The sequence below is a fragment of the Ambystoma mexicanum genome, chromosome 9 (assembly GCF_040938575.1).
Source record: "Ambystoma mexicanum isolate Mex_15411 chromosome 9, UKY_AmexF1_1, whole genome shotgun sequence".
NCBI classification, from domain to species: Eukaryota; Metazoa; Chordata; class Amphibia; order Caudata; family Ambystomatidae; genus Ambystoma; species Ambystoma mexicanum.
In genome coordinates, this window is record NC_090931.1 from 311,698,707 (window position 1) to 311,724,554 (window position 25,848).

General features: G+C 49.2%; 1 protein-coding gene across 3 annotated transcripts in view; it reads right to left on the bottom strand.

The window, feature by feature from the left end:
- ZZEF1 (zinc finger ZZ-type and EF-hand domain containing 1) overlaps positions 1 to 25,848 on the bottom strand; it is a 3,309,810-nt gene that overhangs the window by 1,304,726 nt on the left and 1,979,236 nt on the right. For all 3 annotated transcript variants that reach the window (XM_069614719.1, XM_069614718.1, XM_069614717.1), the window contains exon 33: positions 17,882 to 18,011. In XM_069614719.1, coding sequence (XP_069470820.1) covers positions 17,882 to 18,011 — 130 coding nt within the window. The remainder of the gene's footprint in view (positions 1 to 17,881; positions 18,012 to 25,848) is intronic.

Here is a 25,848-nt window from a genome sequence, read left to right on the forward strand (position 1 = left end):
CGACTGCAGCATACTTCTTGAACATGAAAAAGCATAGAGGTCTTAAAATCCTCCCATTCTTGGCGGGGGGGAGGCCTCGCTGATGAATTACCTCTTTCCGTTGACGAATCTGAATCCCGATGGTGGCAGTGACGCCTCTTCATTTTATGAGACGAGGAAGAATGGCTCCTTGCGTGGAACTGTTTATACTTCCGCCTATGTTGTTTTTCAAGGGTATGCCCCTCGGTTTCAGCCTCTGAAGCCTGAACACTCGACCGCACCAGTGATTTAGAGGGCGGCCAATGAAGAGTGAGTTTAGCTGCTCGATCGCAAAGGGAATTCGGTTGCACCTTGGCACACGACGGACACCATTCCATCCCATCACCCGTGCCGAGGCACCAGAGACTCAACTTGTGTGGGTCAGTGATGGACATCTTGGTGCCACAGTCAGTAAACTGCTTAAATCCCAAAACCTGAGGAATTTAGAAAAAAGGTTTGACGAAAAAGTCAAAGACTCACCTGTGTTCCCAAGCAGCGCGTTAGCGCACGGAAAAAGGGAACTGAGGTGTGGGGCATAGGTGACGAAGTATATATATGACGGCACGTCTGGAGCAGACAATCGGATGCCGAGCAAGACGGATTGATGGCCGAGTCAAAGTCCACTATGCCCCCTGTCAAAAATTTTCAGAAGCAGCAGAGCTGGATGAAATATCTATCAGGTGAGGAAACTGCGAGAGAAGAATCCATAGAAAGAACATTATGTAAAGTAATTTCTCCTTCTGTGTTTTGGGGGACTGGGAGAAAAGCAATCCATTGAATGCATATTGACTACTCACTACATTCAGGTAGGATCCATCCCAAGGGGGTAACCACAACAATCAGTCCCTGAGAAGGCTTCAGCCAGTCTGGCAGGAGCCCGCGCTAGAGCCATATATTGATCTTCCACCAAACAACCATTCAGGGAAAAGGAACAGAGTCAGGGCTTCTCAGGACTTTGAGAAATAAGAGGTTAAGGCAAAGGAAACCAGGAGGCCACCAGTGGCCATCTTGCCTTTGAGCAGGAAACCATTGATTTTTATGGCAAGTACTGGATATCCCAAGATACCTAGAAACCCTGTCACATCAGAATGTAGCTGCCACCAGCCTTTGCCCTGCTCTGCTCTGCTGGCAACACACGTACCCAAAACATACGGTAGGGGTACAGGGTTGTACCCAGACCCATGGGTGCCCTAAGGATATCTAATGAGTATTTATTTGCCAATAACTAAATGAAGAGCTGCACTACCAGGTGTCCAAACTGGACTCCCTTTGGCATAAAATAAGCAGAACACACTGTTTAAGGAAGTATAGGAAAAGGAGGCCCTGCCCCTCCAATGCATTTCCAGCATCACAGATGCACAGCCGCGCTGCACCCCCTGGTGGCGGAAAAGTTTCCATAGAGCAGCTGTGCTCGGAAATCAATATCATAGATGAGAATCCATGGGAAGAACATTAATCAGAAAGAACAGCGTAATAATCGTAAGAAATGTGTTCTTTCATAGGTAGAAAATAGTGCAGTAAAATAGATCAATCAAAACAGATGTAAAATGTGTGATGTAGCTGTTGTGTCAAGAAAGAAATACAATAAGTGGGGACTACTGCATGTTCTGGTCTTTAGTTCCTGGTGATTGAATGCCAGTTACCCTTGGTGATAGAAATTTAAGATGGAGAAATTCTGAAAAATGGGTAACCCAAACTAGTGATGAGAGAACGAAAAAATACAAATGTTTCAGGCTATCATTTTACTCGTTTCAAAGGGGTCAGTTATTACTTTTGAATTGGAAAATCCACAACTAGTGGTAAGAATACGTTGAACACTCATTGCTATTTTTACTGAGCCAGCGAAACGGGACAATTTAACCTAAACTAGTAAGCACATCCCTGTAATTGTTTGAGAAATTATCTATTCTCACTTTACTAAATGCCCTAACAGTACTGATAGTCCTAAATTCCCCATGCTCATTGACAGTGGAAGCATACGATCATGCGGTAACCAAATTTTTAAATGCTATAAATGTATGTATATATGAATGATACATTACTCACCGTAATCACATTTCTGATGGTTGTATCTGCTTAGATTCACATGCTTTGCATAGGCTGACACCTAGTGGAAGCTGCAGCGTATTGCAAATGAAGCTTTTCGAAGTTTGAAAAGGGACTTGGACAGGGAGTGACTGTAATACTATTCCTAGTGAGACGTACCCAGTACCCATGATCCCTAATGCATAGAGGTCCCTCAGATTTTGTTTTTCCCACACCAAGGCAAGTTGTATATTAGTAGAGTCCGCGTGCTACTGGGAGCTTCTCGACGGCAGATTCTGGATTCGGAACGAACCAGACATCTGCTCCAACAACAGGCTTCGGCCTACACCTAGCTTCCGCCTACCAGCAGGGAGAGTTGGGGGACTGATCCTTTTGTATTCAGAGAATGCATATGCCCAATTCCTGCCCCTACTACTGTCTTGCTGCCTTTCTGTTTGCCTTCCATTTTAGACCGCACTCACTTTAAGTTTTGCCCTAAGTGCAAAAGGACATTTCTGTGGTTCGACGAACAGAGTTTGTAACCACTGCCTTCCACATGACCATCTCGAATCCCATTTTCCTGCGTGCAAGGTCTTTAGGCCCAAAACCCTAAAGGAGTGCAGAATTAAAAAGGCGGGCGGCATACGCCATGTCGGCAGAGTCGGAGACAGCCACAGGGATCTTCGATTCAGGCCATGAAGGCCAAGGCAGCCGAGCCACCGATTTCAGAGCTCGAAGACATCACTGCGGAACGGTCTAGCTCCCACATGCCTGTCCCAGCCCCGAAAGGCAGTCGAAGCGTGCTGCTATGAGGAAGGCCTCTGGTGACTCCGGCGTACCTGCACACACCTCTTCCCATAAGCACACACTCCCAAAAGTGTCCCTCGTCGACCTTGTCGACAGAGGACCATGCACCGTCAGTTGGCACCTCTCAGTCCACCGAAACCACTCCCGCTGTGGTGCCGCCTACGCGTGTACCACATGGCGCCCAAACTCTATGACTTTAGGAGTCAGGCTGCCAAGTTCATTGACTGCAGATGGAGTGTTGTTCCACAGTCTGCATATTTGAGGGGCATGGAAGTTTGATTGGTTTGCGCATTGCAAGTTTGAGCAGGTGTGGAAACCATGGTTGTCTTGTCCACATAGGAGCTATAAGGATTAGCGTGGCTTGTTCCCGGTGCATCTTGTGCACTATCCTGCTGAGGAGTGGTGTTGGGAGGGTATGGAAGGGGGGGGACGTAAGCAAATTTACCTGACCAGCTCATCCACATGGCATTCCCCTTGGACTCTGGTTGGGAAAACCTGGATGCAAAGTCTGAGCATTGAGCGTTTTGGCTTGTGACAAACAAGTTTAAAGGAGGATAACCCCACAGGGAGAAGATTTTGTCTAGAACATTTTTATTGATTTGACACTTGTTATCCTCTGGTAGAGGATTTCTGCTCAGAGTGTCTGCTAGAGCATTGAGGGATTAGGAACATGTTCCGCTTGAGTGCTCACTTTCAAATGTTTTCGGATACCCTGGACAGACTTGGAGAGTGTGCGCCTCCCTTCTTGTTTAGGTAAAACATGGTAGTGGTGCTGTGAGAAGACTTGCACTGTCTGACCTACTAGATGCTGCTTAAAAGCTTGCAGAGCCTTGAGAACTGCCAGAAGTTCCACAAGGTTGATGTGGTTTTAGGTTGTGGTATGAGTCCACTGGCCGTGGGCTGTGTGGTGAAGGTAATGGGCTTCCCATCCGGAGAGTGAGGCATCTGTAGTTAGTAGCGTTGAACTGGTGGATTGCAAAAAGGTTTTCCTTTGAACATATTGTCCTTGGACCACCAGCGAAGAGCCTGTACGAGGGTTAGCGAAACAAGCACTAGATCGTCCCACTGACTGCTTGCCTGAGACCATTTATTTTGTTAACCAGTCCTGCATTCTGTGCATGCACAGCCGTGCGTGTGGAACTAGGGAAATGCATGAGCCCATTCTCCCGAGCAGGTGCATTGCCTTGCACAGGGTTGTTAACAGCATGTTCAGAACTCTTTCGTTTGAGGGGGAAGACTAGCCCCTCTTGTTTTTATGATTGCTTCCAGGATTTCTTTTTTTTTTTACTGGGTACGACACTTGATTTTTTTCTCGTTGATGGAGAATCCCAATTGGAACAGAAGGTTGATTGTTCTTTGGGTGTTGTGTTAACAAATTTGAGGGGACTCCCCTGTTATCAGCCATGCGACCACTGCTAGTACTTTAGTGAATACTCTTGGTGCTGAGGCAATGCCGAAAGGGAGCACCTTGAATTGGTAGGGTTCTCCCTCCATTTGAAAGCGTAGATACTTTCTGTGTGCTGGGAACAATGAAATATGAAAGTATGCATCTTTGCTATCCTGTTGCCATTTAAATCCCATGTTTTAAGAGAGGAATTACCTCCTGCAGCGTTTTCATGTGAAATTTCAGGGGCTTGACATGTGTTCACTGGGTGCAGGTCTAGTACCAGTTGCATTGTTAGGTCTTTCTTTGGCACACGGAAGTACGTTAAGTAAATACCCTGGTTTGCCTGGGACGATTCCCATTGTGTCCTTTTCCAGCAGGACTTTCACCTCGTCCAGAAATATGCACCTATCCTCTGGTGTAATTTTTCTGTTTCTTGGCGGGTGGTTGGATGGTCTTTACTTGTCCGAAGTGATCCTCTCCCATGCATGGGTGAATTGTGAGATGCGACCTGCTATTGGAGTGGCATGGGAGGGGAACGTGGAGTGGGGCGACGTGGAGTGGAGCCTCTAGACAGATGAGGCTCTGTCCTGTCTTCTAAGTCTTTTGTAGCCTCTTTAAAAGTTGGAGGAGGACTGTTGCTGTGAGGTCCCCCACAATGGTGATTAGCTGCCTTGATTGTAACCAGAGGAGCGTTGTGGGTCCTGTCCATGGAACCTTCTAATGTTAAAAGACCGCCTTTGGACAAAGGGGTTGTTGGATAGTTGTCCAAGAGATTTTAGGGTGTTGTATTCCTCTTTGGCACTTTTAAGGGCGTCTTCAAATGCCTTACCGAACACGGCATTTGGTTCAATAGGCATGTTGAGCAACATGGCCTGCATCTCTAGTCAGAACCCTGACTGCCTTAGCAAGGCGTGGCGTTTGATTAACGTGCCCTCGGCTATGATTCGGCCTGCACTGTCTGTGGCAGCTAGCCGCCTGCTTGCCTTCTGACAGCTTTTTAAAGTTGCGACTTAAGAGGCTCTGGGACTGCATTAATTTTTTGTTACAACTCCTCCCATTTATGGCAACCATAGCTAGCCAGGAGGGTGGTTATTTCGGCTATTCTAGTTTGGTAGGCAGCTGGGGAAGCCACTTTCCTGCCAAAGGTACAGATCGGTTTGCTTTTTTCTCCGGCGGGGCCTTCGCAGAGGCTAGAGGTGTGCCTGCCCTTTTCCTGTTAGTGGTGACATGGAGGCTGGCCTGAATATTTTCTCGATGCAGGGGTTGACCGCTCTTGTAAGGTTTGGTGAAAGAAGAGAAGGCTGAATACCCCTTTGCATAGATTGTAGGAGGGGGATATATTGTGTGGCATATTTCTTATCTCCCAGAATGTCCTCCACAAAATCCTTGTCAACTTGGGCCTCCTGGGTGTCTATTTTAAAATGCGGGAGGCCTTAAGAAGTAGCTCATTATACTGAAGCTGATTGCCAACTGGGGAGTCAGCCACTGCTGATTTTGATGGTCTGGTGACTGGATGAAGTAGATATCACCATCGTCATAGTATTGGTCCTGGCCATACTGGTATCCTCAATCTTCCCGAGATCCAGGATCCTGACAACCCGAGGGGTCTATAATATACAGATCCTGCGAGGGGTCAAGGTACTGAGAAGTGGCCTGTGTTTAGGTGGAAGTGCTAGTCTGTGAAGCGTCCAGACGTGGCTTTTCAGCAATTGGTTCATCCCTGGTCACTCCCTTCTGTGTAGGGCCCTGAAGATTCTTAAGTTCCTCAGGGTACTTGTCCAGGAAATCCAAAAAGGAGGACATTCTCCTCATAATCCTACCGAAACTCTCTGGGGTACACCCAGTTGGTTTGGGAAATTCTGAGGGGGTGGGGGTGTGTTGCAAGGGTGGGCGTCCCTTGTGATACATGGCCCCTGAAAGGGTGTCTCCAGGGGGAGTGTTAGGCAGCATCCTGTGCAGTGCCCTTAGGGACCACTACACACAATTAAGACTACAGGTGGCAATACAAGTTTTACCTTTGGTACAAGCCTGTACCGCTATGTCAGAGTGGTAGCAGTAGCGGAGCAGCCAGGCTTATCTGAAGAGTATGTGAGCAGTAGCAGAGATTACACAAAGAGACCACAATTACTGTGACTCAAGCAAACACTGACTGAAGGTTTCAGGTAAAAAAATATAAGTACATTTATTTTTAAACCAAGTACATTTATTTTTAAACCATTTGTTATAAACACAACACTTCTATTAAACTTAAACAAAAACCACACGTTAAATATACTACAACTAACCAATTCACTTTGTACAGTAAGTCTCAAGGTAAGTACCCTGTGTTTGAATGAACCGGGGTTACGAACAAAACACGTTACCGCGAATACGATTGCGATCACTTTTTGACAGTTCAGTCTACTAAATAAACGCGTATCCGTGACATGAAACGCTACCGGGGCAAAAACACACTTAGCACCTGAGATACCCAGAGGGAGTTGGAGGAAAAATCACAGGCAATATTTTGGTTAGGCAGATAGAATAGAGAAACACTCAGAGACAGGAGTTCAAAAGTCAAAGGGCCGGAGCCAGGGTCATGTGACACCGAGGGCCTGTTGCTGAAGATCACACAGTCAGGCAGTCCACGATTCAACGTAACCAAAAGTACTTCGATATTGTCAATGTTCGGAAGCAAAAGTAAAGGAGGGAAGACAAGGGCAAGCCTTGGAGATGAAGAAAAGGGGTTCACCCAGTTTCCTCAAGCAGAACACAGTACCTTGTTCCAATGGTGCAGCTGGTGCCCTGGCAATTGCTCCTGTTGGTTCCCGCAGACCCACGGTTCCTGGAGCTTCGTTGTGAAGGACGAGGTCTGAAGGGGGTCTGCACCACACATGGATGAGGCTGGCAGCAGCAACGAGAAATAAAAGGTGCGCTCCTTAAAAACAGGAGAGGCTCTTCAAATGGCAACCCGGACCACTACAGCAGCGTACAGCGATTTCAACCAAGGAAGGGGATCCTCTGGCTGTGGAAGATGAGCTGGTTATCCCCACCAAGTTCAAGGGAAGACGACTCCGGACTGGATCTTCTCTATGTCGTTGAAGGGAAGCAGCAGGGCTTCACCAGGACGGGGTAGTTGCAGCAGCCGTCGTTCTCTCCGCTTCTCTTCGGTTCCTTGTAGTTCCAGTGGCGACTCTCTGATTTCTAGCCCAAGAGACCTGCCTTTTATGCGAAAAACCCCCATTCACACAGCCTGGCTGTCAATCACCCAGCAAGGGTGTTGTCCAGCCCGGACAACTACTCTGGCCAATAATGGCAAAGTGCGACTTGGGTTTCCTAGGATACCCTGTGCAGGGGGTGACTACACTTCTCCCTCACATTCAGCCCTCCTAGACACCCAGGCGCCTTGAGGAGGGCTTCTGAGCAGAAGCCCGCCAAAAGACAGCGAACAAAGAAGGCAAACCTAGTTTGCCGCGCAAAGTAAAACACAAGAAGGACTTTAACAAAAAGAAATGGCAAATAAACCCAACCGGAGCCAAAAGAAAGACGATTTGGTCAAGCGGGTTTATGTTCGAGGCTAATATAATAGCCAAGAACAGTACCACGTTTAGCTAATATAATCGCGGTAGAAAAGTTAGGGTAGATACCACTGCCACCAGCCGAGTCTAAATGTTAAAAGAGCGAAACAATGCTCTAGGAGGTACAGATAAAAAGGGATACGAATTAACCCTTTCCAGTACTCCATGGAAGATGGGGTGTACTGGATCTGTGGTAGATTGACTAAGTAAAGTTAAGGAACAAGTTACTTACCTGTAACTGTTGTTCTCCAGCATGGGTCTGGCATGGATTCACATGCTCATGAATATTCCCCGTCGTCAGGCTGGGAATCCTCGGTAAAGAAAAAACCAGTATCAGTTTCGTTTCTGATCTGTCTTTCGTAGTAATAACCAATCACTGGTCTCTGCGTCATACTGACCACAGCCAATGACGGCCCTCTACCTAAGCACCGCCTCTGGCAGCCATCTTCAGATTTGGAAGCACGTGAAGTGGCAGTATGACCAAGTGAAGAGCCGCAGAGGGGTAGGCGGGAGGGTTCGCATGTGAATCCATGCCAGACCCATGCTGGAGAACAACAGTTACAGGTAAGTAACTTGTTCCTTCTCCAGCATGGGGTCTGGCATGGATTCACATGCTCATGAATAAAGAATACATAGCAGTACACACATGCACAACCACGGGAGGTGGCAAAGGCTCAACATTAAGCATTACATCAAACTCAACATTAAGCATCTTACCTCCTCACCAGGCTCACCTCAGGCGAACAGGTTGCGCAGCACTGCTTGGCCGACCCTGGACTCCTCCCTGGAATCCCGATCGACGCAGTAGAATTTCGTGAAGGTGTGCGTCGCCCTCCACGTAGCAGCCCTGCATATGTCCAGCAGGGGCACACCAGAAAGGAACGCCGTGGTAGCTGCGATCGCTCTGGTGGAATGGGCTCTCGGACGGCCAGGCAGCGGTCGGTTTGCCAACCGATGACAGTACATGATACAGCCGGAGAGCCATCTGGAAATGGAAGCCTTCGAGAGAGCCTTCTCCTGATTGACAGGTCCAAAGTTCACAAAGAGTTGTGACGTCTTCCGAAAACACTTTGTGCGGTCCACGTAGAACTTCAGCGCTCTAGCCACATCCAGCAAGTGCAAAGTCCTCTCAGCCGGCGACGAAGGCGACGGGAAGAACACAGGCAACACCAAGGGTTCGTTGAGATGGAAGTCCGACGGTACCTTGGGCATGAAGGAGGGGTGCGTCCTGAGCACTACCCTCGTGTCGTGAAAAGTCAAGTACGGGGCCTTGCAGGAAAGGGCCTGGATCTCTCCCACCCGTCGTGCGGAGGTGATGGCCACAAGAAACGCTGTTTTCCACGACAGAAACTTCAACGGGGCCGAGTGCAGAGGCTCGAACGGAGGTCCCATGAGCTTGGTCAGCACCACGTTGAGCTCCCACGCCGGGGCCGGAGCCTTCACCGGCGGGAATGATCTGAACAGTCCCTTCATGAACTCTTTCACCAGACGATGAGACCGCAAGGACGTCCGGCCCGTGGTTCTGGTGTATCGGGAGATCGCAGCAAGATGAATCTTGATGGACGCGTGTGCCAGTCCAGCTTTGGCCAGCGTCAGCAGGTACGGCAGTACCTGGGGAGCCGTAATCCGTAGAGGGTTAATCTTCTGTGCGTGGCACCAGACAGAGAACCTCTTCCATTTGTGTCCGTAGCATTTAAGAGTCGAGGACGCCCTGGCCTTTGCAAGAACCTCTCTGCAGTCGGCCGGTATGTCGTATCCCCCAAACTCTAGCGCTGCAGGAGCCAGGCCTGCAAGTTCAGAGATTTCGGGTCGTGGTGGAGGATGGCGCCTCCTTCCCTGGAGAGTAGATCCGCGTCCACCGGCAGCTTGATTGGCGGGGACGCTGACAAGTCCAGAAGGTCCGGAAACCATATCTGCCTCGGCCACGCAGGTGCGACGAGGATCATCCTGCACCGTGACCTCTTAAACTGGTTGACGAGCCGGATTAGCAGTGGCAAAGGAGGGAACGCGTAGAGGAACAGGCCCTCCCAGGGGAACGAGAAAGCATCGCCCATGCTCCTCGCCTGGGGAAACCTGCTGGCGAACCTCCGGCACTTGGAGTTCGTCGCCGTCGCGAACAGGTCGATCTGGGGTGTGCCCCACCGTCGGAAGAGGCGATCCACTAGATCCTGCCGTAGTTCCCACTCGTGGCACGAGCGCAGCTCCCTGCTGAGTGAGTCGGCGATGGTGTTTTTTATCCCTGCCAGATGAAACGGCACCAGAAACATCCTTTGGGCGACGGCCCAATGCCACAGGTCCTGCGCCTCCTTGGACAGTGCTGGGGACCTGGTTCCGCCCTGTTTCCTGATGTAAAACATGGTGGTGGTGTTGTCGGTGAAGATCCTCACCACCTTGCCCTTGAGGGACGGAAGGAAGGACCTGAGGGCCCAGAACACTGCACGGAGCTCCAGGACGTTGATATGGAGGTACTTCTCCGTCGGGAGCCAAAGGCCTCTCGCGTGCAGATTTTCGGTGTGCGCTCCCCACCCTTCCAGGGAGGCATCCGTGGTCACTGTCTCCTGGTGGTCTGGGGTCTGGAAGTCCATGCCCGCCGTCAGATGCGCGCGGGTGCCCCACCACCGGACCGCTCGGCGGAAACTCTCGTCGAGTGTGATCCTCTCCTCGAAGCCGCCCGTCGTTTGGATCCAGCGCGCGTCCAGGAACTCCTGCAACGGGCGCATCCGGAGCCTGCACATGGGAATGAGGTAGATGCAAGAAGACATCATTCCGAGGAGGGACTTGATGGACCTCACCTTGGCCGCGTCGGAAACCAACATCCGCTGTACCTTGCCCAGGATGGACCTGGTCCTTTCCTCCGACGGGGAGGCCAGAAGGGACACTGTGTCGAGCTTCGCTCCCAGAAACAGTGCGTTTTGCGCGGGTACCAGGTGGGACTTGGCGTAGTTCACGGAGAATCCCAGGTCCGTGAGAAGTTGGACGGTCCTTGCCGTGTGCTCCACGGCAAGCTCCTTCGTCTTGGCTCGGATGAGCCAGTCGTCCAGGTAGGGGTAGACGTGGATCCCCTTGCGGCGCAGCTGCGCCGCCACCGGTGCAAGGCACTTGGTGAATACCCTGGGTGCCGACCGTAGTCCGAAGGGGAGGGCTTTGAACTGGTAGTGACGCCCTTGGTCCACAAACCTGAGGAATTTTCGGTGCCCCTTTAGGATGGGAATATGGAAGTAGGCATCCTCCAAATCCAACGACGACAGGAAGTCTCCTTCCTCCAGCTGACCCAGGACGTGCTGGAGGGTGACCATCCGGAACTTCTGCGCCTTGATGAACTTGTTCAGACGTCGCAGGTCTAGGATGGGGCGCCATCCCCCCGTCTTCTTCTTCATGAGGAAGTATCTCGAGTAAACTCCGGAGCCCCGAAGCCTCTTTGGGACGAGTTCGATGGCGCCCTTCCTGAGCATCGCCTTTACCTCCAGGAGAAGCTGAGGGACGTGAAGCTCTTTCCTGGCCACGGGGGGGGACGCGCGGGCACCTTCTTTGAAACTCGAGCGCGTGGCCCCGGGCTAAGGCGTCCAGCACCCAACGGTCGGTGGAGATGGACTCCCACACGCTGACGAAGCTCGCCAGCCGGCCTCCCACCGGGGTGCTTCGGTGGGGGCCCGACCCCACGGCCGGTTCAATCCTGTTTCGACGAGGCTTTGCCGCCTTGACCTCCTTGGCGACAACGGCGGGGTCCGCCAGACTTGCCTCGTCCTCTGTAGGCCTCCTGAGACGACGAGCGGGCCGCTTGACGGTAGGTGGAGAAACCGCCGCCCGAACCTTTGGAGGCGCCCTTGCCTCCGCTGCTCCGAAAGGGCGTCCGTCGTTGCTGCAGAACCCCAAGGGCCCGGGCCGTCTCAGTGTCCACTTTAATGGCCTGAAGGGAATCGTCCACTGTTTTCCCAAACAGGTTGTTCCCATCGAACGGCATGTCCAGGACTCTGGTCTGTACGTCTTGACGGAAGTCCGTAGCCTTGAGCCATCCACGCCGCCTAAGGCACACGCCGTTGCCCAACTGGCGAAACCCAGTGTCGGCGATGTCCGTCGCAATAGTGATGGCGTGGTCCGACGCCACCTCACCTTCCTGTAGGATCTCCAGGGCATCCGCCCTCTTGTCGTCCGGTAGGAAGTCCAGCAGGGGAGCCAGTTTGTACCATAGCTCCCTGTCGTAGCGGGCCACGATAGCCAAGGCGTTGGCCACTTTAATCGTCGTCGCTGCAGACGAGATGACCCTGCGTCCCATAGCGTCCAATTTCTTTCCCTCGCAGTCCGGTGGGGAAGTCGATGTGGAGGCCGCACCCCCCCCCCGCTTTCTTCCTGGCCGCCGCGGAGACGACGGAGTCCGGGGTAGGCTGCGCCCGGAGGCACAGGGGGGCCGCGTCCGGGACCCGGTACTTCTTCTCGTACCGGTCTCTTCTAGCTGGCGTCGTGGAAGGGTTCTTGAGGAGGGCGAGGCCCTCATCCCAAATGTCGTCCAGTAGAGGCACCGCGAGGACCGTCTTCCTCTTGGCCTCGCGCCGTTGATAAAGGAATCCTTCCTTTTTCTTCTCCTCAGGGCAGAGTTGGAAAAGCTCGGATGCCCTGGCGATCATGGAGTGGAACGATCCAATCTCGTCGGGCGGAGAAGCCCTGGTGGGAGGTGACGACGGTAGATCCTCGTCGTATACCTCGTCGTCCGTACCCGTCGCTGCCGTGTCAGTCCCCGTATCATCCCTCGGGTGGACGGGGAGGAGGGCTGGACGGGGCGCGACGGCTGAAAAGGAGGTGGAGGGTGAATCCTTCTTTTCTTGGGCGGGGGAACACCCGAAGGTCCCGGTTCAGGATCCCCCGACGGTAGTCTCGTCCTTATCTCTGAGCATAAGGACTGTATAGCCAACAAAATGGCCGCCAAGTTGTCTCGCGGCGCTGGCAGAGGGGAATCCGACGGGCGATCAGGGGCCCCGTCGGCACCCTCGACGATGTCGTCGTCACCTGCGTCGGGATCCATCCGGACGGGCCGGTCTTAATCCACGCCAAGGCCGTGGCTTAAGACCTCGATCAGCTCTTCCTCCGAGGTTGAAGCCGAATCTACGACGACGCCCTACCCCCCCTTTTTCTTCCCCGCCGGGGATTTCACGGGGGTCCTATCGATGGGCACAAAAGAGGACTCCCTCTGAGGTGGCAGGGAGAGTCTGAGCCCCGAGGTCGCCACCACTGGTGTAGCCTCCACAGGCTGAGCCAGGGCCGCCGCGACAGTATCGATAGAGGGCTTGGCCGGATGGATTAAGGCCTTCACCACCTTAGGTGCGCTCACCGCCTTATCCTTGAGGGGGGGTACACTGCCTCGCTCCACCTCCGATGGGGCCTTCGAGCTCGACCGGGGCCTCTCCAGGAGCTTCGCCGGGTGCTCACCCTTCCTCTTACCCGACCCAGAGCGTTGGCTCGTGGCTGAAGGTGCCGGGGAGGGTGCGCCCTGCCTGGCGCCCGTAGAGCCTGACCGTTCGGCGCTCCCGGTGCCAGCGGACTCGCGGTGCTTGGCCTTGTGTTGGACCTCCGTCGCCGGGGCGTCCTCAAAGGTCTTAGAAGACCGCTCGGATTTCTTCCTCTTCTTCTCGCCTGACGGGCTCTTCCCTTCCAGCCAGTTGGCGAGGCGTTGATGGCGGTCCTTCATGGTCCGCTCCGACATATTGCCGCAAAACGCACAGTCCTTCTCCACGTGCGTTTTGTCCTCATGTAAGCAGTAGAGACAAAAGGAGTGTTCGTCCTCCTTAAAGACGTTCTGCAGCTGGCATCCAGGGCAGACCCTGAACAGCTTTCCGGGCGTCGAGCTTCCCTTCTCCTGGGCCATGTCCGGGCCTGAGAAGCTTCTGGAGTCCTCCAAAAACGTAGCTCGACGAAATCTTCACCCTTGAGGGGCGCAGACGAATTCGACACGGGTCCCCGTTGATCGGATGGAGAGTCGGTGGAGCTTGAGGCTCTTTTGACCGAAAAAAACGAAGTTTTTGAGAAAAAACGTGAAAAAATAGCACTAACGCTCGAGAGCAATAGCACGAGGATCCCAACACATGAACGTGCGGTAAAAATCTGAAGATGGCTGCCAGAGGCGGTGCTTAGGTAGAGGGCAGTCATTGGCTGTGGTCAGTATGACGTAGAGACCAGTGATTGGTTATTACTACGAAAGACAGATCAGAAACGAAGCTGATACTGGTTTTTTCTTTACCGAGGATTCCCAGCCTGACGACGGGGAATATTCATGAGCATGTGAATCCATGCCAGACCCCATGCTGGAGAATGGTAACTTTACCCTTTTCTGGGGGACTGTAGAGAGCCTCAGAAATGGAGTCGGGGGAAGTCTCAAAGACAACCCTGTGCCATGGCACTGAAGGTGCTGTGTGACACACAAAAAGAGGGCTACTGAAGTGGTGTACTTCAGAGTCTACAATCACAAAAACAGAGAAATACACATGGCAAAACATAGTTAAGAGTGGGGGAAAAGCTCACACTCTTACCAAGTGGAAAAAAATAAACTCTAGAAGTCCAGCAAAGCTGCTGGGGGACCCACTAGGTGAGGGAAATTAGCTATAAATGGAAATTCTCCCTAACAGGGAGAAATGCTGATATCTTGGGAGAAAGTGGGCGGGATGGTAGGGTTGTTGAGGATTTTACTGCTTTCGACGTTATAGACTTTACGAGGGTACCAAGATGTGTTTTTTGATACGTTAGCTCATTGTTGATGTGGAGAAGGGGACGCCGAAGCGCCTTTCGATGCATGCCCTTCGGCATGTGAAAGGAGGGCTTTTTTACGAGTAGTGTCTAAAACATCTTTCAATGCCTGTTTCGGAGGCCTGTCATACGGTGAGCACGATGGGCCAGAAGACAGGGATGGCTTGGAGGACCTCTCCTTTGACACCACATGGCCCTGAAGAGTCGACGACACTGTCGACTGTGGTGTGTGTGTGTGTGTTTAGTTTTGCAGCATCGCTAAGGACATCGATGCTGCCTGTTAGGCAGAATCCTATGCAGTTCCCTTAGGGAGCACTACAGAAGATTAGGACTACGGGTATATGCAATAAATCCCCTTTGGTATCAGTCTGTACCACACAGATTTAGTTGGTAGCTGTGGCTGAGCAGTCAGACGTATCTCAAGAGGGAGATGAGCAGTATTCAGGGTTTACACAATAGGACTACAATACTATGGAACAAGGAAACACTGACCAAAGTTTTGTATCAAAAAGAATATATATATTTATTCTACACACTCTCATGTTCACACACAAATCACTATTAATAAAGTAAGTTAAAACAGTCAAGAAAAGTATACACAACTCCCCATTTAAATTGTAGACAAGTTTGAGCAAGAGTGAAAACTGAGCAAAACGGCACAGTGTAAACCAAGCAGAAATGGCACTCTAACAATTTCTGAAAACGGAGGGAAGGGACAAGTTATTTAGGTTTAGACTCTTTAACACACTAGCAACACTTCCCAAGTATTTTGTGAACAAGTTAGGCAAGGCAGCACTTTAGCATATGCAATACTGAGATGAAAACCAAGAAAAATGGCACTTTACAATATTAACAAGGGGAAGGAACAAGGTGGTTATAAGAGTTAGGTGCACCAACACATTTCTAGGTGAAAAGCAATCTAGAAAAGGCAGTTGTAACAGATTTAGCCAGAGTAAATAGGCTTGTGCCAGAGTCAATGGTACAAGGCAATGTGCCCAGGATCAAACTGTTCTAGTAGCTGCAGTCAAGTCTTTGTTTAACAAATTTGAAAAGGCGGTTGCAGAAGGTAAAAGATAATGTTAAACGATAGGGGCGGCCAACCCAGTCGGTAAGTAAAGGATTTAAAAGACCTTTAGCAATACCCAAAGAAACTGGAGGCCTGGCGGTACAATGTACCTTTAAAGTGGAAGAGGCTCCTGCGGTGGCGTTAGTTCCGGGCAGTTCCTGCAGTTCGGGAGATCCAGCACAGAAAGAGAGGCTCTCGTCGTGGAGGAAGGTTCGAGTTACTCGACTACCCAGGGATGAAGCCAGCCGCGGGGCTGCCAAAACAAATAAAAGGTACGCTCCTTTAAATCACGGTTGTGGTGGACGGGTGCCTGGCTATCCGGTCTCCGAGTGCTGGGCACTGGCGATTCGACCAAGGCAGGTCCTGAAGGGGATTGGTGAACTGGTTGGCCCCACCTGCTCAAAGGAAGAAGACTCTTGCAGACGAAGATCTGCTCAAGTCATTGGAGAAAAGTGGTGAGGATCTGCAGCAGGGCTTCACCGGTGGTTCATTCGTTGCAGATGTCTTCAGCTTCTCTCCTCTTTGGGTTTCTTACTCCAGTGGCAACGTCTTGTCTCCCAGCCGCAGGACCCTGCTTTTATGCATCAAGACCCCCCATTCATACAGCCTAGCTGTCACTCACACAGTGGGGTGTCTCTCCTGGCGGGAGAACCCCCCAGCCTATCAGGGCAGAGTGTGACTTGGGTTGCGTAGGCAACCCTGTCCAGGGTGCCTATTCCCCCTCCCACACATCCTGTCTACCCCAGACTCAGTGGCGCCGAGAGGAGGGCTTCTGTGCAGAAGCCCGCCATAAGGACGAACAAAGGATCCCCGACCTGGGATAGGATTTCAGAGATAGACACGAGAAAGAAATGTTATTAAAGTTCTGGCAAAAAAAACAAAAAAACACTGGATTAAAGTTCATCTTAAAATAAACCGGCGGTATGTTAGAGGCTGTCAGTAAAAGTGGTAGCCTCGAACAATGGGAAAATCCCATAGGAAAATATTTGCGGTCAAATATTTACGGTAGTAACCACTGCCACCAGCCAGAAACTTTTGAGAGAGGAACTGTATGGTACCCCCTCGAAAATGAACACTAGGGAAAAGCTATTAACCCCTTCCAGTACTTCCATATTAAGATGGGTTGTACTGGTTTAGTTCATAATTATTGACTAGTACAGTCAATGGGGACTTTACATGCCCTGGGAGACAGTAGTCAGTCCCAGGATATGGAGTCTATGTTTGGGGGTCACTATGACACCCCTGTATCACTGCACTGAGGATGCTGTGTAACACACATGTTAAAAAGATGATTCCTATGAGGGTGAGAAAAACCCCATAGGCCATAAGCACACAAGATAGCCTAAAACACACACTAGCCATCTGCCTAAGAGTGGGAAAAGAAGTCTCACTCTTAGCAGGAGAACAAAATAAACCCTCCAAATCCAGCAAAGCTGCTGGGGGACTCTATAGGTAAGGGAAATTAGCCTTAGAAGAGAATTCTCCCTAACACTGCCCTCGCTGGATTCTCCCACCACGTCAATGGAGGCCTCAGCGTTTGGCCCGACGGTCCTTTAGGGTTTTGGGACTGAAAAGCCTGCAGGATTCGCCATTTTTCTCTGGTGTGGTCCCTTGGCAGACAGTGATTGCACACCTTGTGCGTGTCTTTCCAAGGGAATTTCCTATTGCAGGAAGAGCAAAATTTCAAAGGAGTATTGTCCATTGCTAATGTAGAGTGCAGTGTGGCGACTAAAGGGAAGATAAGGGGTCAGAAAAGGCATTCTCGAAAAGGTTACAAAGCATATGACCCCCCCCACCACTCTCCCTACTATGCCCGGTGAGGCCTGTGTAGGACGCAGTGTTCATTCGTCGAGATCGTTGAGCGTCATCGACGATGGAGCTGGCCGCGAAAGCCGCAGCAGCAGTTGGTAGTGCTGCAGTCAACGGGCGGTTGTTGAAAGGATAGAAAGAAAGTCTAACATTAAACTTTGTTTCATCAAACGTGTTAGCCAGAAAGAACTCAGCACCAACCACAATGGCAGCAAACAATCTGAGTTACCTCGACGCATGAAGGACCATGGGTACAAAAGACATCACACTAGGGATAGTATTACTGACATGCCTAGTCGACGTCCCTTTTCCAGTTTCGAAAACAAATCATGTAATACTCTACCATTACCACTAGATGCCGGCCCATGCATAGCATGTGATCTAAGCAGATTCACAAACCTCAGAAATATATATATATATAAAAAACACACAGACAACGCAACTCCCTGTCTTGCCCAAAAGGTGTGTGCCAGTTCTTACCTTTCTGCGTTTTTCTGGTCCAGCAGGGGCAATCTTTTCATACCAGGTTTCAAACATACCATCTTGACATTCATCCATCCACTCACAGTTCTGTTTATAGTCTGCAATTTCATCATCTTCATTCCATTGACTGAAAGGGGAGCAAAACAAACATGATTAAGATGTATGCTTTTTAAACAGGAGCACAAAAATATTATTATTTCCAATAAACATTCTATTAAATGTACTTTTTCCATGCAATTAATGAGTACACATTAGATAAATCGATTTAGGACCATCACATTTATACAGTTAAGGCACATTTTGACAAGCATATTTTAAAGGAAATCTAGATGTACCCCTCATCTCACAAATAGAGTTGAATGTATTGGAAAAGAGACTCTTTAAATGGCAGACCTCCCATCTTTTTAAAGTGGTGACAGCTTTTTCCTCGAAGCTGCCACTAGAACTGAAAAGGGAGTAGCCACAAGATGAAGGACAATTATCTGAGATGACTGGAGGGAGGCGCTGCCACATTCTGTAGAGGGAGATTTGCCAAGCTGCCTCAGGCATCTCCACAGCAAATACTACTCCAGATACGAATAAATGAAAATGGGCAAAAGCGATAATATATGCCTTAGGTGTGGGAACTTCACAGTAGATTTCGTTCATATGATCTGGAACTGTGATACTAGCTCTGTTTAGATATAGAGTGATAAAAATGTGGTTGGGTGGCCTATGATGGCAGCCTCAAATGTTTTCTTAACCGAACACTTAATTAGCCACAGGGTTTATTGCCAGCAAATGGGGAATTAAAGTTCAATGTGGTAAGAAACCGCCACTAAAGTGTTCAGTTTGGGAGGACAGTAATGGAAAAAAAAGACTTCAATTAAATGGGTTATCAAACCAAGGGATGCCTGCTGAAATACAGGAAGGGTTGAGACTGTGACAACGCCCACTGCCAGTCCCTTGGGGTGGTGGTCGGGGTGACCAAGGGATGATGCTGGGCCTAGGGAGTAAGCCCGGATCAACCCCACGATGCCTCAGGTTGGGGGCAAAGGCTTGCTACAATTATAGCTGACCACCAAACAAGTCTCATTGGAACCCTTGAGCACAAAACTGCACGCCTGATGCATCCAAAAGGCTGTTAAAAAGAGTAGGAATGTATGCAGCATCAATTTTGCCAAGGAAACCTCAACCACAAAGGATCTCTAGGGTAGAATGAGCTCTGAAAAAGCCTGGGTCACTAGGTGAAAATCTATATTTCCTTGCAACATACCAAGTGCCTCACTTCTCAATGTGTCTGCTAAGGCTGAGATATAATCTGAGGGTACAAATGATGGACAAGAGACCGAAAACTCAGTTGAGGAATTCAACCTGGTAATGTTCTGAATGTCCAGCAATAACACAGCATCTGTATGAACAGGTGGTAAGAGATTAACACCAAAGTCGTGTTTGTAATAGGGATTCAGAAAAATAGCTCTTGTGATTCTGAATAGATCTTATAGCATGAAACTGGTGCTGAAAGGATTCCTGTTTGGGCCCTTTCTGGGTCTAATTATGTGAATAAATGTCAGATTCTGGCTTCCAAAGCTGAGACTTTAAGGACACCAGAGCAGACACTACTTCATTCTAAAATGAGGTGGGGCATGGCTCTCAAAAGGTGCTCAAGGGCAGGACATAATTTGGCTCTGCCACTGGTGCTAGCTGTAAGACTGGCTCCCCGTGTTGCATCAAGCACAGTATCAGCACCCACAGGAAAGCCTTCGCCAAGTCCATTACGTGCCTGCTTCTTGCTGGATTTTTCTGAGAACGGTCCCCAGCGAAAGAGTGACAGGGCTCCAGGAGGTGCCATATCAGAGAACAACTGCTACATTTAAGTTCTAAACTGCTCAGGTATTGTGGCGCAATTTGCAGAGGTCAGGAAAGGATCTGAAGACTCCTCAGAACAGACTCCTCAAAACAGAAGGAAAAAGCCTTTTTGGATACCGGCTGCCAGCCTGTCACCTCTAGTGGTCCAAATCGGAGTGGCAAATACAAGAGCCAGTGCACCTCAAATTCAAGTGGTTCTTTGTATTCTTTTTATAGAACCATAAAGATTTGTGGTGCAACGTCTCATGCTCCTTGGTGCCGTTAGGAGAGCACTCTTTGTAAACACATTACAGCTCTATATGTTAGAAGCAGACCAGTCTTTTTCAAAACCTGTCAAGAAGACATTGGTCTCCTGCTCCCAGAAAGCCTTACTGAGACTGCCAAGACAATACTGTGAGGGGTGAGAAATGCTAGATGGACACAAAGATATAGTTTTCTCAATGTTTGCCATTTATGAGATGAAAAGGGGTGAGATAAATGCCTATTTTTACCTATCCAAACAAAGATGTCCCTACCTAGCAAACTAAAACTAAAGAAGGATGATCTAGTGTCCAGAAAGTCTCGGAGACTCACACTAATACAAAAAACCAAAGTATACAAGGAATATATGGCTGTCCCCAGTTCAACAAAACAGTGTAAATGTTCAAACTCAGAAAGAACTCCTGACCACGGTTGGGATCCTTCCCCTGGATCAATTCAGGAATACCATAGGAAAAGTTCTGATTCAGTGAGGTTCGGTTCTGTTCAGTTCAATACAAAATGTATTTTCCCTCCACTGCATCCTTCAACTTGGTAAAGTAAAAGTCTCTTTCTCAAACACTTGTCCAAATATCAAAGCAATTGGGGTCTTCACAATATCCTTCTTGGTAGGACACATGCCTTTCTCACAAAAGAAAGTTCAAACACCAAGGCAATTGTTCTACTCGGGATTGTTGGGATGCACTTTCAGATTCCAGCCCCTCCCAAATGATTTAGGTAGCAAAAGATATACTAAAACACGGAAAACAAACACAAGCGGATACAGGGGGCTGGGGGGAAGACTTGTGGGCAAAGACCAATAGCGTAGGGTGCACAGACTGTAGACATTTAGATAGGCCCACGGTAAACTAAAAGCCACTTCATAGTACAGTAGTTAGATATACAGTGTGCTGTGAGAAACCAAAGGGTGTCTCACCCACTAGTCCTCAGGAACTTGTCATCCAGGTGGCCAGGACATGGCCATTGCTTTTGGATCCAGTTCCTGGGGATGGACCCGTGCGGAAGGATCACCTGGGTGAGGGGTCTTCGGGGAGTGTCGGTGTGGCGACCGGTGGTGAGATGCAGTATTTCCCTCTTTCCCGTACCCATGACCCTCCTATTTCATAGTATTCTCTGATGTCCCAACTCCAACCCCCCTTTCCACACAAACACTGGGCCAAGGAAGAAGGTGACAGAGTAACAAGGCTAACCCTTACACATCCCATTGGACATGTCCCGCTAATCGGGTCAGGCAAAGTCAGGCAATTGACTTAATTGACTTCAATCAAATACATCTTATACACATTAGCCCTCCCCAAACGGATAAAAGGCGGACCATGGAGACACATGCAGGAGGTCGTTGCCTCCATAAGAATCATAAGAGCTACGTGGAGAAGGCCAAATTGCAGACAAGAAGACTGCTTTGGGTTTCAAAGGCACCTACAACCCTCTCGGGTGAACGAGAGAGTTGGGGAGGCGAGGTGAAGCTTGTGGTATTAACCTTGATTTGTGTATTGAAGACAAAAGATAAGAAAGGAATGCACACAGCCCGTGAGTTGGTGAGTGACATGAAAGACTGGTGTGTGTTAAGGGAAGACTGAATTTGCAAAAGTATATCGCACAATTAAAGGATGCATGCGTGTGGATGAGAGGCGAAGAAAGGCAGACCTGTGGTGAACTTTAAAATAACTGCGAATTGTGAAGCCAGTGATACAAAGTAGCAGAGTGGTCCGGCGAAAGGAAGCAGCCCACTCGAAAGTCTCTGTGAAAGGTGAAATATTTTATTATAAAGCAACAAAGTGAATGAACTTTAAAGAGCATGATTATCAAGATTGACCCTGGCAAAAGAGGAAGTAAAGAGTGAATATTTAACTCTTGTGCTCATGAGATTGAACTACATAGACCAAGAAACACTGGAGCAAATAACAGAAGGGTGCAAGTTGAAAGGAAAGTCAAAGTGGTCCTGTGGAGGTCTATAGTAAAAGCCTTGCACATTCGAAACTCTTCGACATCCGAAAAAAGGTCTGAGACCAACTGAGGGAGACCAGAAGTGAAGTGTGATAAATTAGGGGAAAGTAACCCCTAAAAAAGGTAAATAAAGCTTGGGGAAGGGAACCCCTACAAGTGCTGTGAGTGAGAGGTTTGAGCCCAATCGAGGGAGGCCTATGTGAACTTTTGTTGAACTGTGAAAAGAACTTTTGGAACGTTGGAAAAGTTACTTTAAAGTGGAAGGCCAGGTAGGCCTTGATCCACGTTTTGAGCTGCTGTGTTTTCAGAACCTGAGCAAGAGGGTGTCATCCTGTATACAGGGCCACTTTACTCCGTGCTGTCTAACGTGGGGACTCGGCCACTTTTAAAAAAAAGTTTTTATTGCTGTTTTCAATCAGAAACAAATAAAATAAATGGTTTACACACCTCGCCACATCCCCAATTCCCCCTACTCACGTCAAGACAGACTGAACAATAGTATCAAAACGAGCAGCAATTGAAGACATCAGAATGAAGAACAAGTTACTTCTTACCTTGTAACGTTGTTTTGATGGGATGTTCCTCCGACGTATTTCTTACCTTTGTTGTTACCCATCCCAGCTTGCTGGCCTCGGAAATTTATTTTTTCAGTAGAGGGCGCCACGCGTCGATGTCCCTCGAGTTGATGTCCCTCGACAGCCTCCGTCTTAGCGCCAACGTCACCGTGTGTATAAATAGACATGCGCAGCGTCCGTTGCTCAGTTCCGTTTTGAAGCTTGAAATTAGCTGTGCATGAATTGGTTATTGACCTTGAAGGACTGTAAGCTGCAACTACAAGGGAAGTTTTACTACGGGGATGGATGGGAGGGGTGATAAGGAATACGTTTGGAGGAACATCCCAATCGAAAGAACGTTACAAGGTAAGAAGTAACTTGTTCTTTGAAGGGATTGTGTCCTCCGACGTATTCCTTATCTTTAACAGACTCCCATAGCAGTGGTGTAAAAGGAGGTGGGAGTAAAATTGAATACTTCCTATTAAGAATGTACAGAATGTAACACAGCTTTGCCATCTTGTCTTCTGGCTAGAGCAGGAATCCAGGCTGTAAAATTTTGTAAAAGTATGCACGGACAACCATGTGGCAGCCACACATGTCCCAAATTGGAACCCCTCTCTGGAGAGCCGAAGATGCTGCAATACCCCTGGTTGAATGAGCCCTAAGATGTTGAGGGGGCTCTTTCCCTGCCAATATGTAGCATTCTAGAATGGTTAAAATAATCCATCTTGAAATGGTCTGTTTCGTGATTGGCATCCCTAATTTGTGTCCTGTATAACCTACAAACAGTTGGTCTGCTTGTCTTATTCTAGCAAGTCTGCTGATATAAAAACTCAAGGGACGCCTTGGATCCAGCCTATGTAACCTCTCTTTCTCTTTCCCTGGGTGGGGAGGAGGATAGAATGAAGGTAGAGTTATTTTCTGAGTAATTTGGTATTCAGAGACCACCTTTGGGAGAAAATTAGGCTTCACTTGTAAGACAAACTTGTCCTTATGAAAGATTGTATGAGGAGGTTTGCAAGATAGAGCTTGTAATTCGCTCACTCTTCTGGCAGATGTTAGTGCCACTAGAAAGACTGTTTTAAGAGTGAGAAATCTTAAAGAACAAGAATGGAGTGGTTCAAAAGGAGTACCCATCAGAACATTTAGGACCAGATTTAGGTCCCACAATGGAACTTGGAAGGGCTTTGGGGGATAACCATTAGTTAACCCTTTCAGAAATTGGACTACCAGGGGTAATTTGAAATATGAAGGCTCCCCTGTAGTGTGCTTAAAAATTGATAGCGCTGTGAAGTAGCCCTTGATCGTACCAACTTGAAGACCTGAATTTGCTAAATACAGTAAGAAAGATAACACCATAGGTCTACTGCATGAAAAGGGTTCAATAGTCTTTTCTCTACACCAGCTGCAAAATTTGTTCCAACGGCAGCGGTATAAAGTCTTTGTTGCCGGCCTTCTAGCCGAAAGCAACACCTCCATGACGTCATCCGGGAGATCCCAAACCTTGTATCTCAACCTTTCAGAAACCGAGCGTGAAGGTTGAGAGTTCTGATGTCTGGATGGAGAACCTAACCTCCCTACTGCGAGAGAAGATCCTCTTTTTGCGGAAGACGAATCACAGGGCAGATGGACATGTCCAGAAGGTCCGGGTACCACGTTCTTCTGGCCCAATCCGGGGCAATTAGGATCATAGTTTTCCGGAATCTTCTCACCCTCGTGATCACTTGAGGAATGACAGGGACTGGAGGAAACGCGTACAGAAGTGGAAACTCCCAGGCCACTACGAACGCGTCCCCTAGAGCTCCTCTCGGGGGAAATTCCCTTGAACAGAACCGGTCGCACTTCCTGTTGATACTGGTGGCGAACAGATTCACTTGAGGGGTTTCCCAAAGGGCGAAGATCTATTGAAGGACTTCCTGAGCTAGCTGCCACTCGTGGGAGACTGTGCTCTACCTGCTCAGAGCGTCCGCCGTCAAATTCTTCTCTCCGGCTAAGTGAACTGCCGATCGAGAGATTACTTCCTGAATTGCCCAAAACCAGAGCTGCATTGCCTCTCGGCACAGCGGCAGTGATCCTACGCCTCCTCTTTTGTTGAGGGAGTGCATGGCCACTGTGTTGTCCGTCATTATCAGGACATTTTTCCCCTGTACTGATTGCAGAAAAGCCTTCAGCGCTAGTTTGATTGCTCTCAGGTCCAACAGGTGGATATGTAATCTGGACTCCGATGGAGACCAACGACCGCTGATGGTCAAGTCGTTGGCATGAGCTCCTCACCCCGTGAGTGAGGCCTCTGTGACTACCATTATCTCTGGCCATGGTTGCCAAAACAGTTCTCCTTCCAAAATGTTCTCCCGACAGGCCCACCACTGAAGGTCTCGAGCCACTCTGTCCGGGACTTGAAGGAGATCTGACATTCTTCCTGAGAATTGCAACCATTGGGTTCTTAGTGCCCACTGGAGGGATCTCATTCTCAGGCGAGCCTCTGGCACTAGGAAAATGCAGGATGCCATGAGGTCTAGCAACCTCAAAAAGTCAAAGGCTGGAAGACGTTGGGCATTTTGAAATTCGTTGACCATCTGCAGAATATCTTGAGCCCTCACTTCTGGTGGCGAGGCTTTTCCCAGGGAAGTGTCCAGGACTGCTCCAATGAACTGGAGTCTCTGTGATGGTATCATCTGTGACGTCTTTAAGTTGAGGGAGAAGCCCAGCTTGTGAAGGAAGTGACAGACATAATACAGATGGATCTGAGCTTGTTCCGAAGATACTGCTCTGATCAACCAATTGTCCAGGTAGGGGTAGACGTGGATCCCTTCCCTCCTTAGACTTGCAGCCACTACCAACATTAGCTTGGTGAAGACCCTCGGGCGGAGGTCAGCCCAAATGGCAGAACTTGAAATTGATAGTGAGAGTTGCCAATTGCGAACCTCAGGTATTTCCTGTGTTTGAGATGGATTGGCACATGGAAATAAGCATCCTGAAGGTCTAGATACTAACCAGTCCTGAGGCTGGAGGGCCTGAAGGATCTGAGAAAGAGTTACCATCTTGAACTTGTCTTTCCTGAGGAATGTGTTCAATTCTCGCAAGTCCAAGATGGGTCTCAGTCCTCCGTCCTTCTCTGGTACTAGGAAGTAGGGGGAATACCAACCCTTGTTCCTCTCCGCTACAGGTACCGGTTCTATGGCACCTTTCTCTACCAGGTCTACAATCTCCTGCATAAGGAGCGGATCTGTAAACTTCAAAGAGTTGTTCCCCGGTGGATGAATCTGAGAGGTGTTTAGGAAGGGCAGGCAGTAACCTTGGGCAACTGTCTCCAATGTCCAAGCATCTGACGTAATAGCCTGCCATTCTGCCAGATGT